The 14,206-nt window shown below is 46.1% G+C and overlaps 4 protein-coding genes across 4 annotated transcripts; 1 reads left to right on the forward strand and 3 right to left on the reverse strand.

Annotated features, from left to right (window-relative positions):
• Positions 1-805: 805 nt before the first annotated feature.
• On the forward strand, positions 806-3,390 carry N7533_008245 (fungal specific transcription factor domain-containing protein; the record flags this gene model as incomplete). Its single annotated transcript, XM_057104895.1, has 5 exons — positions 806-1,273; positions 1,339-1,419; positions 1,474-2,096; positions 2,180-2,368; positions 2,433-3,390. 5 exons carry the CDS (start codon positions 806-808, stop codon positions 3,388-3,390), a joined length of 2,319 nt encoding a protein of 772 aa, XP_056959852.1.
• A 3,073-nt stretch (positions 3,391-6,463) lies between these two features.
• On the reverse strand, positions 6,464-7,418 carry N7533_008246 (O-methyltransferase; the record flags this gene model as incomplete). The annotated part of the gene is made up of 4 exons (XM_057104896.1): positions 6,464-6,508; positions 6,572-6,711; positions 6,785-7,322; positions 7,401-7,418. The coding sequence occupies 4 exons, from the start codon at positions 7,416-7,418 to the stop codon at positions 6,464-6,466; spliced, it is 741 nt and encodes a 246-aa protein (XP_056959853.1).
• Positions 7,419-8,512: 1,094 nt separating this feature from the next.
• Positions 8,513-9,423, reverse strand: N7533_008247 (tyrosinase family protein; the record flags this gene model as incomplete). Its single annotated transcript, XM_057104897.1, has 4 exons — positions 8,513-8,963; positions 9,025-9,147; positions 9,224-9,366; positions 9,421-9,423. The coding sequence occupies 4 exons, from the start codon at positions 9,421-9,423 to the stop codon at positions 8,513-8,515; spliced, it is 720 nt and encodes a 239-aa protein (XP_056959854.1).
• A 1,276-nt stretch (positions 9,424-10,699) lies between these two features.
• Positions 10,700-13,614, reverse strand: N7533_008248 (non-ribosomal peptide synthetase; the record flags this gene model as incomplete). The annotated part of the gene is made up of 3 exons (XM_057104898.1): positions 10,700-12,164; positions 12,217-13,117; positions 13,197-13,614. 3 exons carry the CDS (start codon positions 13,612-13,614, stop codon positions 10,700-10,702), a joined length of 2,784 nt encoding a protein of 927 aa, XP_056959855.1.
• Between the last annotated feature and the right edge of the window lie 592 nt (positions 13,615-14,206).

The raw sequence follows: 14,206 nt of genomic DNA on the forward strand, positions 1-14,206 counted from the left end.
CTTGCCCCACTCATTGCGGGGAAGGTGGTCCGGGAGCTTGTGAAAGCGTGGGGCTCCAGTTGCGCCCCACTCAACAGGTCCATCCCCCGATTTTCTGCTGAGGAAAGACTCAATTGGACTGGAACTTTGAGAGTTGTACATAGAGTGGGACGGGTATATGTTAACGCTCTTGAATGGTGCGCTTTCAAATACGGGAATAGTAAATCACTGATCTATCAGACCATATAGCCCTGGACGGCCCGACCTACGCACACTTTATCTCATTCTAAAGCTGCCTTGCGTGGTCATCAGTATACCCGGTCGTTCTATTGTTCGCCTTGTCATTTACCCTCTAAATGACCTTTGAATTCCGTGTCACTTCCAGGCATTATGTTATTAGGCTATATCCCGTAATTAGAGCCCAACCATATAGCCGTCATGAATCGTGCGGCATGCGGGCTGACCAAACCCTGGCATGTGATTGCCTTATGCTCGACCAAATTTGCTCAGATGATTTTATGCTAGCGTAATGATAACTCACACCGGCTCTCAATTTCCTTTGGACACCAACGGTACGTCACCGGGGCAGTAAACCCCACTTGACGTCCATTTCGATTTGCAGCAGGCTTCGGCGCTGAATCCCCTCAAATCGTAAATCATCGCCATAATGTTGCGAAGAACCAGGAGAGCACCTGCAGCTTGCTCTTGGTGCCATCATCGCAAGGTTCGATGCGACGCGTCAATATTAGGATGTCCTTGTACACGATGTCGACAGGATGGGCGGACAGATTGTGTTCTTCGTGTGAAGTTACCAAAGTAACGCATCATGCTCCAGTATCATAGGATCGGATCTCTAAAACATGATAGCAGACCAAGATCTCCGACAACTTTCCCCTACCCGTCCTCTGAGTACTCCTCTGTGAAACCCGATTGCTCGCAAAGCATCGATCTCGGTGACCCTGCAAAAACTGTCCCCAAATCAGGCATATATGCATCGCAGTCTAGATTTCGAACGAGCCCGGAAATTGAAAATACAGCATTTGAGGAGTATCAGTTTCTGCATCACGACTTGCTCTCCCTATCATCCGAAGACAAAGCATTTCTCTTTACCAAAGGTTCATTTTCATTGCCAAGTCGAGAGCTCGCAACATACTTCGTCGAGAAATTCTTCCAGCGAATCCAACCAGTTGCACCTGTTATTGACGAGGCGCAGTTCTGGAGTATATGGGAGGGCAGATCCGAGGAAAAGTTTTCGCTCTTCGTTTTCCAGTCATTACTTTTCGCAAGCTGCCCCGTGCGTTATTGGAACCATAACGATGGCCCAGAACTTCCAGACCATGTGCTAACAGAATTTTGCAGTTTGTCCCACTTGAAATCCTTCAAAAGTGTGGATATACCAACAAGAGAAATGCCCGGAAACATCTTTACGAGAGAGCAAAGGTAATATCGTAAATTTTATTGAATTGAAGGCGTTGTGGGCTAATGCTATGCAAGCTTCTCTTCGACTTGAATGCCGAGACGAAGCCCTCGGCTAAAACCCAGGGTGCCATACTTCTCACACACCATACCTCAGCCGAAGCACCCCAGGCCGGAAGCTTATGGCTAGCGCGTGCAATTGAAAATGCCATGATGATTGATTCTCATCCATCTGCTATCTTCGAAAATTTCCCCCGGCACCTGAAAAGACGTGTTTGGTGGACCATACTGCTGCGTGACAGAAGTCTTTGCATCGGGCTGCGCCGCCGCCCGCAGGTGACCTCAATAGACATATACGGATGCCGCGATTGGTTGAACGAAGATGACTTTGGCGAGGAAATGAATAGCTCAAGAGTTCATGGATATGATATCAAAGTACAACTACTCGTTGCGCTTCAAGAGCAGTGTGGCCTAGCTGTTCTACTTACAGACCTGGTCTGCTTAGTGTTTTCCCCCGGGGTGACGGCAAGAACCAAATCAACCGTCGCTGATCTCTGCCGAAAATTGAAGCGAGTCGAACACATCAAACAATCTCTTATTCGATGGGAAGCCAAAGTCCAGCCTGCACCAAAGCCAGATCCTCATTCAACCTTTGAAGATCCTGCCGGGGCTTTGAGAAATTTGACTTTTATGTACTATCGGTAAGAAAAAGCCCCCCAATTTCTCAATATTTAATTTCGACTTGGGATAGAAAATGGTATTCTAATAGTATTTCATATCACAGTGCTGCTCAGGTCGATCTTGCACAGTATGCTGCTCTCCTTCTGGAGGAACAAATGTCTTGCTCGGCAGACCTATATGAGCAGTCCGTAAAGCAGATTTCAAGCGACCTAGCGATGGGAATTTCAGGATTGACAGATGTGATGGAATATTTCAGTGTCAATGGAAACGTAGAGCACTTGCCACTTAGTGTGTGAGTCTACCACAAACGTGTATTGCACTCATACTCCAGCTAATGCTTCGGTCTTTATTTATAGGTTGGCATACGCTGCCATGCCACTTGTTTTGGCAGCTATTGATCTCAAGCTTTCGCCATCCAATCGAGAAACCCAAAAAAGACAAAAGCGGTTGGACTCTATCAGCCGAATAATTCGACATTCGGAAACGCTTTATGATGTTACAGACTTCGTCGCAGTTGGGACTAATCAAATCTTACAGCTGGCGTATTCAGTAACACGCAACGTATTCCTTTCGCGTGCTTCTCATCTGCGAATCAGCCCGGAGAGCGACCACCAAAGTCTCAAGGTCCAGAACCATCATGCTCTCGCTTCACGTGTGCGGGCCAAAAGTTGGTTAGATGCTTTTCTTAGCTGCCCTCGTGCGTATCTCTTGATTTCAACTTCTGTGGATTATAGTCTTGCAGTAGGTCGTCTGCCCTGTGGGGACTCTCTTCCTATATCAGTGAGACATTTGTCTCCAAGCAGTGGCATTGCTCGGTTGCCATGGTCAACCGGTAACACTGCAGACGTTGGAATAATCCGTGAGATAGGCGGAAATGACGAGAGAAACTGCCGGGATTCGCCATGGGTAACCTCCGCAAAGATAGTCGCTGCGACTGAAGGTACAGCGATTGAACATCATCATTTGGTCCAAAACGGCATTAGTCACAGCCGATGTGAACAAGGATATCAAGATGAAAAGCTGTTCAGCGCAAGCGAATGGCACAGGTACCAAAGGGCCGGATTAAAAGATCAAACGAGCGATTACAACCCTCCGATGACTGTCAATCTTGATTTTCTAGAGCTTGATGGCGGACTTAGGTCACCGGAACCATCTTCTCTCTGGCATCTAGGAGTGTCGGACCGCGCCGACTTTACGACGCTAGCTTTCATCAACAGCGCACACAACTGCTTGGGACAATTTGATTATAGGCATCCAAAAGATGACCTGGCGCGCCAGGATGCGACCCAGAAATTTGACACGTGCCTCTACTAGTACCGATCGGTATTTCATGATTTGCCACAGGGCGAAAAAGGGACGGGATTATCACAAATACCATCCAATTGACCTTAATTGAAGATAAAAATAATTTTATACAACTTGAAGCAACCAAGAATGTGATGTCATCTAGGTGGCCTTATAAATGAGCCGTCGGGATTCTATTCTGGGACAGATGGCGCGCCCGCTGTGCGTCTCCAGCACTCTTGGATTATTGCGAAGTTTGCGGTTTCTTCTAGCAACCGAGGCATATAATTTTGATTCTTCTCCAGTACCTCGGCCGCACATATTTTCTATCACTCTTTTGCATGCCAGAATCAGTATTGCGACCAAGCCACATCGGTTTTGAACCGGTAAGCGACGCGGTGCTTTTTTGTGCAGTAATTTGGGTCTCAATATGAGTCAGCAGCTCATACATGACAATATGAGCCCTGAATTGGATAAGATGACTTGAATTTGGTGAATTAAGGGAGAACATCTCGTCAAATCAGCCTCTAAGTCATGTCACAGATCCTTCAGTACGTCCAAAACGGCATGGGTATTCAATAATTTCAGTGTCTTAATTTTAATGTGGCGGCTATTACTCAAGAAACTCAAAAAGGAGCACCCGACAAAGGGCAAATGAAAAAGATTGCTTACCGTTAATCCAAGCAGTAAAAATTAAACGATGATCATATCAGATGATAAAAATATCATTGCCGAGTACGGCAGGCCGAGTTTGCCTCGGCTTCCCGACCGTATCAACCTCCCTCCAAATTTGATTTGTTTTATGCAGTCACAATGATTTGCACATATCACCGCAAGAATTTTTCTCTTTTCTTGTATTTCCAATCGATTACCAATAGCACAATACAGACAAAACGGTCACGGTGAATGTATCGCATTTGCGTCGAAAGCCCATTTCTGCTCAAATATCACAAAGTCGCTCGATACGTTCAGGATTAATGACACCTGTCAACATGATTGAATGGCTTTGGACTTTGATTCAGTACGTCGGTCATTGGAGGATTCTCCTGGCAATCTTCCTTGTGGTCAATCTTAAAAATCTGCCACTAGTGTTCCCCGTAAGTGCTCATTGAAAGCCTAATGACAAGCTCACAATTCCAGCCTTCCCTCTCCAAACCCAGCCTACCATCAGCGACGAGCTCTTTTTCGACGAGAGAAAGTCCAGGATAGTGCCATAATCAGATCTGTTAGCACAAGCTTCAAGAAAAAAAATTCGATTTTTTCAGCAATACGAAGTATGGTCTCGGATCCTAAAATGGGACCAAAGTGGCTCTATATTTTTACACACTTTGTCCAGAAAGGAAGCGTCAAGCAAACCGATCTTGTCACCCATACGTTGTCTACTGGAAGAACTAGGTGCGCCGGGGCAGGAAGTGAGAATGGCGTGAATGGAAGAGGATTTCTTGTTGTATTTGCAACTTCTGTCTCAAAGTATGTTTTCAAGAAGGGCAGATTGACCGTGGCGCCGGAACGGCTGTTGAGAGCTTCGGGTCTGCTAGGCGAAAATGAAAAGATGTGCCTTCTCGCCAAACATCAAGGCCCTCGAGCGAGAAGTTTCGGAGCTACCATGAATCAGAAAAACGAGAATGGGCCCAATCTAGAGATCGGTCAAGTCATCGAGAAAGAAAGGCTCAGGGGGGATGAAATATGCCAATGCGTGGGCTGAATTGGACTCCCTACACGGGGAGCTGCTCGGAGAAGCGATTGTGTACCTATCATTGGCCACTTTGGAGACATTGCTGGTTACGGTATCTCTTACCGCTAGATTGCCACTACCGTACTAGTAGGACTTCGTTGCATTTTTCAAAGAATCAATTCAATATCCGTATAGTAAGTATCTGTTTCCAAAGGTTTCCAAATAACCGAAAAATATTTCCATTATATTTTCCCTAGTAAAGCTAACCGCCCTCGGAGCCTCCCGTAATACTTTTCCAGTTTCAAAATTACTACCTAGGACTGACTTGCAGACCTTTAGTTTCCCATTTACTGTCCTTACCTAGGTATTTGACTTTCGGTCCTCGGAATTACCAGCATCCGAGGCAATCTATTAATATTACTATTCTTATTAGATTTAAATCTAATGTAGTAGTTAGTTGATAAATCTCTTACTACTTAAGTATCTTCTCTTCGTTTATTAAAAAATGGGCTTCCCTTCTGTTCGTTTATTTTGTTCCACATCCAGTGGACTATTGCTTTCACAAGTTGTTGAAATTCACGTCTTTATTGCTCCCTTTTTGGCTGATACTACGGTGATAGTTGTGATTCTTTGTCTTGTTGGATAGGCGATTGTGATGACTCATATTCTTAGTATCCTTCAGAAAAGAAAGGTTCAAAACCGGAACGGTTCAGAGTATCGGGAAGAGTCCAAGAGAAAAGAGCAAGCCTTAGATTCCGAGAAAGGTCGTTTCGTTATTGAAGTATAATAATTGCTTGTGGTTATGTGGAGGATTCGTACTAAGTTGTCGTATCACGTTGGGCTAGTGATTCAGTCTGGGGCTTTTTCCTCTTTAGCGAGTATGTATTCCTTTCCCTCTATCAATATCTTGCTCCCGAGCATAATTATTTGGTGGTGTGGTGCATTTTCGTGCTTGTCGCGGTCGGGCGTCACAGTTAGTATGGCCATGACGTTCTTTTATCTGGTGGTAGCCTCTGATTTAGTGCTAGTCTCCGAAATACCTTCCTTCTTGTAACCATTATTTGAAACCGGTAGTTTCTTTCCTTTTTTTTGGTGAAGTTTGCAGGTTCCAAAGGAGGAGGACAAATCATCCGGGGCCTCTCACTCTACAATTTTTCCGGAAGCATGCGACTCTAGACCCTTTTTAGCCTTTGCCAAAGAGAGCACGCCATAGTCCAGAAAGCGGATGCGGCGCGTACCGTCTACCACCATGGGATAGGATATGGTATAGTAGGTAATTTCTACGTCGATAAGACCAAGCGCGATAATACTGACATTCGCCTATTTCACTATAAATGATTCCATCATCAGTGAAAGGGAAAGGGGGCCCGACACAAATCCACGAAGTTGAATGCCGTCTTGCCCGCTGGTAATCACCAGTCTATTCATCTATGCTTTCTGGATTCCAACACAGCGTGTCACCTCGATTGCATCCTACATTACGGTGTTAGCTCCAAAACGAAGTCCATAATAGCTCACTGGTCAGAAGCAACTTACCCGCTCGCCTTCTGGTTGTCGGAGCACACTTTGATACACGATATTGGGGTTTCCAACCGTCTCCAAGAAAGGCACATCTCCCTCGGGCATCCAGGACTTGACAGTTCGTTCCAGTAAGCCTGTGGTGTTATAACCCTTGACTGGCCCATTCTTAGCAACATCGCGCTTTTGCTCAACTGTGCTTCTAACATATTCCAAGTATGGGGGGGTTACCCGGATAAATGACATTGTCTGCAAGAAGCAAAGAACCGGGAACAATCATGCCGTGGTGCTCACACTGCTTCAAGTCGGTCAAATAAGCAGGTTTATAGTGGTCGATGAACATAATCTCGATGTTTGTGACCTGGCCATCTCGGTAGAGTTTATCTAGAATCACATCACTGCGACCGACAATCACTTCTACAAAGTCTTGCAGCTCAGCTAGCTCGATGAGGTGTCTTGCAGCAGCAGCCCACTCTGGGTTGAGTTCCAAGCTATAGTAGCGCTCCCCCCCATTTTGGCGTACTGCTTCACCAAAGAGAATGGCTGAATAACCGAAGTAGCAACCCAACTCAATCATAATCTTTGGCTGTTGTTCCTTGATCAATTCTGTGACAATCTCGCCTTTAGGCTCGCCAACTATCATCATGGAATTCTGGATAGCAAACTCGTCCACAAGTGCGAGAATTTTGTGTGGATTTCCTCGGGCATCGTCGAGTCCTTCATGATTGGATATGAAGCTGAGCAGCTTGACCACTCGGTCGTTAAGAGTCTGGCCGTCGTGGTTAGCGGAGTTTTGTAACTGCGTTTCTCGCTTGCCCAGGAATCTCCCCAGGAAGCAAAGACTTACATCCTGTAAGCTCATCATTAGATTCAATATGGGATACAAAAGTATTTGAGTGATGGGCAATGCAAGAACAAGGCAATAGCGGCTGGGAACTCAAGCCGTGGGGAGGTTGGGACACTTATACAACGCCCGTACCCCAAAGTCTCCGTGTGCCCTTTATTCTAACATACTAGTACTTAAGATAAGAAGACTTGATATTGCGTAATTTACTGAGAGCCAGATGAGCCAATAGGAGGGAAATATGAACGCAAGGGAGAGAGAAGGCCAGCTTAATTTCGAACTTGGTATTACAAGAAATGGTCTTGCATTGATTATTGAAATCTTGCATTTGGCTAAATTGGTCACATTTCCATCGGCACCTGCTGGGGTACAATAAATTGCTTGGGGAATGTTCCACGGCTACTAATATCTATCATGCAGGTCAGGGTTATTCATGTTGACAATGGGTAAATTTTTAATTATTGGTTGAAAGATAAACATAAACCCCTCTGGCTGAGGCTGATGTCTCAACAGATATTGTACAGTCTCCAATCACATTTATCTGTGCCCAGGTGACTAACTGTATTGGTCTCGTATTAATGGTAGAACACAAGAAAAGCAAACAAGAAGTTGCGCGGGCTTTCTGGCATGGCTTTGCTTTTGATAGACGCTGCAATGCCACAGATTGAGCGAACATGGCTAGATTAAAGAACGTGCCGCATTTATATGCGGCAAGAGGAAGTACACTTGGACCATTAACACTCGGAAGTAGGATTTTTCTTAAATCAGACGCTACTCGTACAATCACAACCTTGAACTTAAATATGGGCTAGTGACAAAACTTGAATGAGTTCCCAAAAGGGTAATTCTCTGTCGTTCAAGTTACTGGCTGCTGAATCTTCTGTGAAATTAACTTCGGAGATATAGCTTCTGTGTAGCTATATTCATAGCAATAATCTCCTCTTCGAGGGTGCATTAACTCACTCATCTTCTTATCTCTCCCTAGAACACCGAAGCCAAAGTTCGTGTCTAGCGTCAACTCCGGCGTCAAAGGAAGATTGTGCAAGGACATTGTTCCATTTATCGCCCACCGATAATTCTCTTCATCTAAATCCTGCCACATTGCCCATATCCGATCAACCATCCCGTGGTGTAGCATGAAAACTGGATCCTGGGGGGGACGAGAAGAAATCTCGCATGGTGCCCATCATCGCTTCATGCCCGGCTGCATGGGGACCATACCCTCGCGCCCGAACCGTAGGGTCCGCACTGATATCAATGCGCTCTTGAAAAGTGATGATATCTGGCGAGGCGAGAACACGACGGATGACGGCAGCATTAGCAAATCCTGCCGTAGCGGAGGAATTCATGTAGCGACTCAGGCAATGAGGCGTGTAGTCGAATATGTTTGGTGGTAGCTTGAGGTTTGGGCCATTCTTTTGGCTAAAGTGGACTTTCATATTGGCCAAAGGACCGGTGGTCACGCAGCCATCTTCGTCTTGATCCCCGTCGCCGGATAGAGAGGTCGGGGAGCTGTCAAAGAGGGGACTTTCAGTAAGATTGGCGTATAAAGACCAATCCCAGTACCTGTTTCATGAGAAAATTAGCCGACCTATCGATCCCAAGTTTCCGAGTGAAGTTGACATACGGAAGGTACCCTGGGTACCCGCATTCTCGTCTCAAGGCTTGCTCCCACAGCCAGAGGAACTCACGATGCCATGCCAACAGTGCTCCATTCGAATGAATATGAGGAGCAAAGCTGATATGCACACTTTATTTTAGAGGTCGTCAGAAATAAACATTATTTTTTCAAGAAGGACTCGGAGGAAATGGTGCAGCGAGCATACACTGTGAAATCATCCATTCGATGACGAACACCTGGATACTGCTCGCTAGAGAGAACAGAAGGAGTGGCTTGCATGCAAAGAACAGCATCGATGTATTCTCTGCGCTCATTTCCAGAGAGAGAACCCCTAGAAGCACGTCGTGGCTGTTAGGTCAAACGTACACCTCTCGTTTTAAACTGTAACGTTTCTTGGCCTACCATTCGCGCCGAGTTGTCCTGGTGCTGGGAGTGCAGCTGAGACAGTGTACTGGCAGAAGGAAGAGGAGGATGAGATAAATCATTGCCACTGAGGCCAGAGTGATTATACTATGTGGTGATTTGCGTTGGCAGGAAGGAAAGAGAATATTACTATTATCTGCTTTGTGAGAGGCCGTTGGACTGTCCCGGAAACTAAGACCAATCCGATCATCTTCTACCTAAGATCGCTCACATCCGATCTTCAAGCATGGGCATGGGTGATCGCATATTTGCCTCCCTGCGGATCATTTCGGCTCAAAAATTGGAAGTCATGGGGCTACACGAGATTGCCGCAGCTGGTTCATGCACATGCATTGCTTATTGATTGCCTTGTTGCACCTGTCCCCTGCGTCTAATGCAGTAATTAACACCAATGAAAAGACTCCCTAGTCTTTTCAGCTTCTGGAAAGAAAGAGCTATCTCATTGGCGAAATGAAAGCGCCGATCATCATCTCCAGGGTCGCATGTATGTGTCAAGGTACTCCGTATGGAGTACTAAATTACCACCAGGACAGGGGTTATACCGAGTAACCCACTTTCGTAAAGTGCTTTTTTTAAGTTGTATTAATTATTATTCTGAAGTTCAAAATACACCAGCACCCGTTCGTTACAAATGCAGTGTATCGTGAATTGGCCCCCCCTTTCCGAGAGACGACCGCGAGTCCGATTATACCATCGCCCCATTCCTTCACAAGACAACCCTGCTGAGAGAAAACTGACTTCCAAAGCTTCGCAGTATATACTTGATCGGTACGCTATAAAGGTCGTGTAAATCGGGATTTAGCCCACAATCATAGGTTCAACCCAAGACTAGATTTTGGGTTCTACAAGTACTAGTATTCGATATATTTAAGTTCTAAATTGAACAAGTATGTGAACTTCTTTGCTTATCGGGACATTTTCTTGCAATCACTCATCATTGAGTGAGGTCCTAGGATTACTACCTAGGTAGAATGTATGTGAGTCGAAGAAAAATTCTCTTTAGCATCAGGCTGACCGACGCTTTTGGGTATCCCAGCACAAACAGATTATGACAGGCATGTCGCGGGGAATAGCCTACTATTGTAGTGACGGAAAGACGTTTTCTATCATGCTTGAAGGCTATTTATCATCTCAAAACACTGATTACTGTAGAAGATTCCTCGATGAAGCTATGTCTGGTCATGAAAAGCTTTCCCCGCTGTAGCGTTTGTCTTAGAGTTCGAGTGGTAGTTGACTACACCGGGCCCTAAATCAACATTCATTCCACTCCACGCTCCTCCCATGCCTTCTTTAATACTTTGTATAATCCGGGAACATTAGGCTGCCTGATTAAAGTCGAATGGCCTCCGGGGACTACATGAAACTTTATATCCTCGGAAAATTCCTCCCATTTCCTTATATCCTCGTGGGGCCACTCGCCTTCAACCTTCGCAGGGTCTACATGGAAGATGTCCAAGGTTGCCACACTGCCCGCAGGATCATATTCTCGAGCGATCAATTTCATCTCATTGGCCAGAATCGCCCAATTATCCAGGTACTCGGGTGACATTCCGGCATCCTTCACCCGGGCAGGTCCTGCGTGCTCCATGATATGAGCCAAGACCTCTTCGTGCGTTTTTTTTTGCATTTCCGGTAGCGCACTCTTTCGATAATCCGCGTCAATGAGATTCATGTAGTAGGAAATGGTCATGGCCCCATAATACCAGTTAGTGAGCTTAGCCCACCATTTGAAGTGTGGAGGTTGATCGATCGAAGCAAGGAACTGCACTTTGTCATTATTCGATTCCATGATCTTGGTAATCTCAAAGGCTGCGATCGATCCGAAAGAGTGGCCAATGATAGAATATGGTCCTGTCGGCTGCATGCGCTTGATGGCATCATGGTAAGTGGTGACCATTTCGTCGACGGAGGAGAAAAATCCTTCCCCGTCGAACCCCCGAGCGCGAATCGCATAAACAGGGCGATCTTCAATGTATCGAGCCAAATTCATGAAAATCAGAACTTCACCAAGACCTGGATGGATTAAGAACAAGGGAGGTTTTGGCCCGTGCGCCCGGAGGACCACGATGGGGTCGTAGGTCTTTTCTTTCTGCAATCCATCGAGAGCCTGGCTAAGGTCGCGAAGAGTTGGGTGGGAGAAGAAGATGATCATCGGAATCTCGATGTTCAGAGCTTTTTCTAAATAGACTCGCAGTTTCAGGAGGTCAATAGAGGATACCCCGATCTCGAACATGTCACTATCGATTTGAATTTCGATTCCCAGCTCCCCATAATCGCTCGCTAGAAGGTCATGAAAGACCTGAAGAACAGCCTTCTCCGTTGTGGTCATTCCCACCGCTTCCTGGAAATTCTTCCGTGAAGTTTCCATGATAGCCATATCCTCATGCTCGTATTTCCGATACTCTCCATCCTCGAAGGCTAGTTGCATCTTCGACCGAGACAATTTTCCCAGAGAAGACTTTGGGAACAACTCCGTGGGTAATGCGATGATTTTGAATGGTCGAGATCCACAATGCTTAACAACTGCTTTAGAGATAGAAGCGGCCGTCGCAAGTCGGTTCTGTTTATCCTCGACCGAGTATGTTGGTAGGTACGCAATGCAGAGGGTCTCTGTTGGCGAATCCTTGGGGCGATGAGGCCAGACCACTGTAAAAGAAGAGGTGACTCCAGGGATGGCAGCCTGTGCTATAGCAGCCTCTACACTCTCGGATGAGTAGCTGACACTGTGGCAATTAGCCTGGTGTCAAACAGGACAAGGAAGAGAATGAAGCTTACCCGTTGATGACAACCGATTCCTTACTGCGCCCTGTCAATCTCAGAGCCCCTTTTGAATCAAGAAGCCCGACATCTCCAGTCCTAAACCACCCGTCGGGTGTAAATGCTGCATCGGAGGCTTCTGGATCATTCAAATATCCACTGAAGACGACTGGACCAGAAACCTCGAGAAGCCCTACTTCATTCTTGGCAGTCTCTCTTCCATCATGGCGAACAATTCTCATACGAAGCCCGGGAATGGGTACTCCAACAGAGCAAAACTCTGTTCCTTGTGCGATGTCGTATGAAGGACAATCTAGAGCATGAATAGAGCCTGCGCAGGTCTCGGTCATCCCAAATCCAGGGCTTATGAAGGATCTTGGCGCGCCATATTGGGCCAACAAGCGGGTAAGCTTGTCACATGTGTCGACGACGTTGGACTCGCCGCCGGATAGTAACGTCCGCAGGGATGAGAGGTCCAGATTGGAGATGGGTTCTTCGGTGGCTCTCAACTTGTTCACCAAAGCTGCAAGGAAGAAATTCGGAGCAAAGGTCACGGTGACTTTGTGCTCACTGATATTTTCCAAGAAGTGACATGGATTTGCCATCACTTCTGCTCCCGACAGGTGCAGCTGAGTTGCCACTAAGCTCACCGCATGCAGATGTATCTGAGTGAGATTTGCCACATGGTCAAGTCCAATCCAATTCATGAAAATATCATCACGGTCGGTGCCATGGTGAAGGCTCTTGCCTTTCAAAGCCGCCAAGAGCTGACCGTGTTTCAAACAGACTGCCTTGGGATTGCTCGTACTTCCCGACGTCAGCATAAGGACAGCTATATCTTGTTCCTTTTTGCTGCTTCCTGGCAAGCATTCAGCCTCTTTGCATAGTTGCTGCTCCACGTGCACAGATTCCAGCTCACCTAGACCACGCACCCAGACGAATTAGCTTTAGGAACAGTCAAATATCCTTTCAAGGGAGGTTTATATTTTTTGACTTACTGGAGGACATCATCTGGAGTCCATTTAATCCATCGAACTCAGATTCCAGCGACTTACTTGTCACTATAAGAGGATTGTCCAACAGCGTTCTTAGATATGCGATCCTCTCCTTTCGCTGCTCCCTATCCTTGGGAAGGGGTGGGCAGATACACGGCACCGCTCCGGCGACGATAATTGCCCAGAACCATACGATATTTTCCAGGTGATTCACCGAGTTCAGCAGGACCACTTTTCTTTCAATTTCAACACCCACCCGGCGCACTAATTGCGTCGACCGTAACTTCGCAAGGTCCAGAAGCTCCTTGTAAGTGAGCAGGTTGGAAGAACCGACACCATCTGCATTCTTCGTCAAGATACCCTTTCCGGCCCCAATATTGGCGGCTCGGGTCAAGAGGCCAAGTAGATTTCCAACTGACATGGTGGCAGGGTTTGTGATTTATTCTCGAGCTGGAGATCGTCTCAAGACGAATACTTGGGGAGGGTTCACAGATTTTGAACTGAATCTCAAAAAGAACCTAAATTGAAGTTGGAGGGTTTGTAGAAGCGGCACAAGATTAGTCTTCGATTGGAAGCGTACTTTATATCATTCATGCAAAATTTGAAAATCTCTAAAAACCGGCGGCAATTTCTACTTATTATTATGTGAAAAGGGCCATTGGCTATGCAAACTACATGGAGGATAAAGACATCATGATGCACAGACCTTCCAATCTTTCAGTATGTATTAATCAGTCACAATATTAATTCTTCTGCTTCATCTACTCGATCGACTACACAAGCTGCGCGTCGTGCTACCATGCATGGCCTTTGTATGTGGTAGCTGAAAATCTCACTATTATTACCCCATTTCCCCGGAATTGCATAATCTATAGGCTTCACAACATGATTGTCGAAATACGATGAGAATGAACCTTACCCTACTGAAGGCAGCTATTGGGTTCGCACTCCTTTCTGCATGCATATTCAACGCTACACAAGCTGCATCCTGTAGTACGATATTGAAACTTTCC

The sequence above is a fragment of the Penicillium manginii genome, assembly GCF_028828005.1.
Source record: "Penicillium manginii strain IBT 31320 chromosome Unknown utg000005l:1.0-5665137.0:1.0-5668048.0, whole genome shotgun sequence".
NCBI lineage: Eukaryota > Fungi > Ascomycota > Eurotiomycetes > Eurotiales > Aspergillaceae > Penicillium > Penicillium manginii.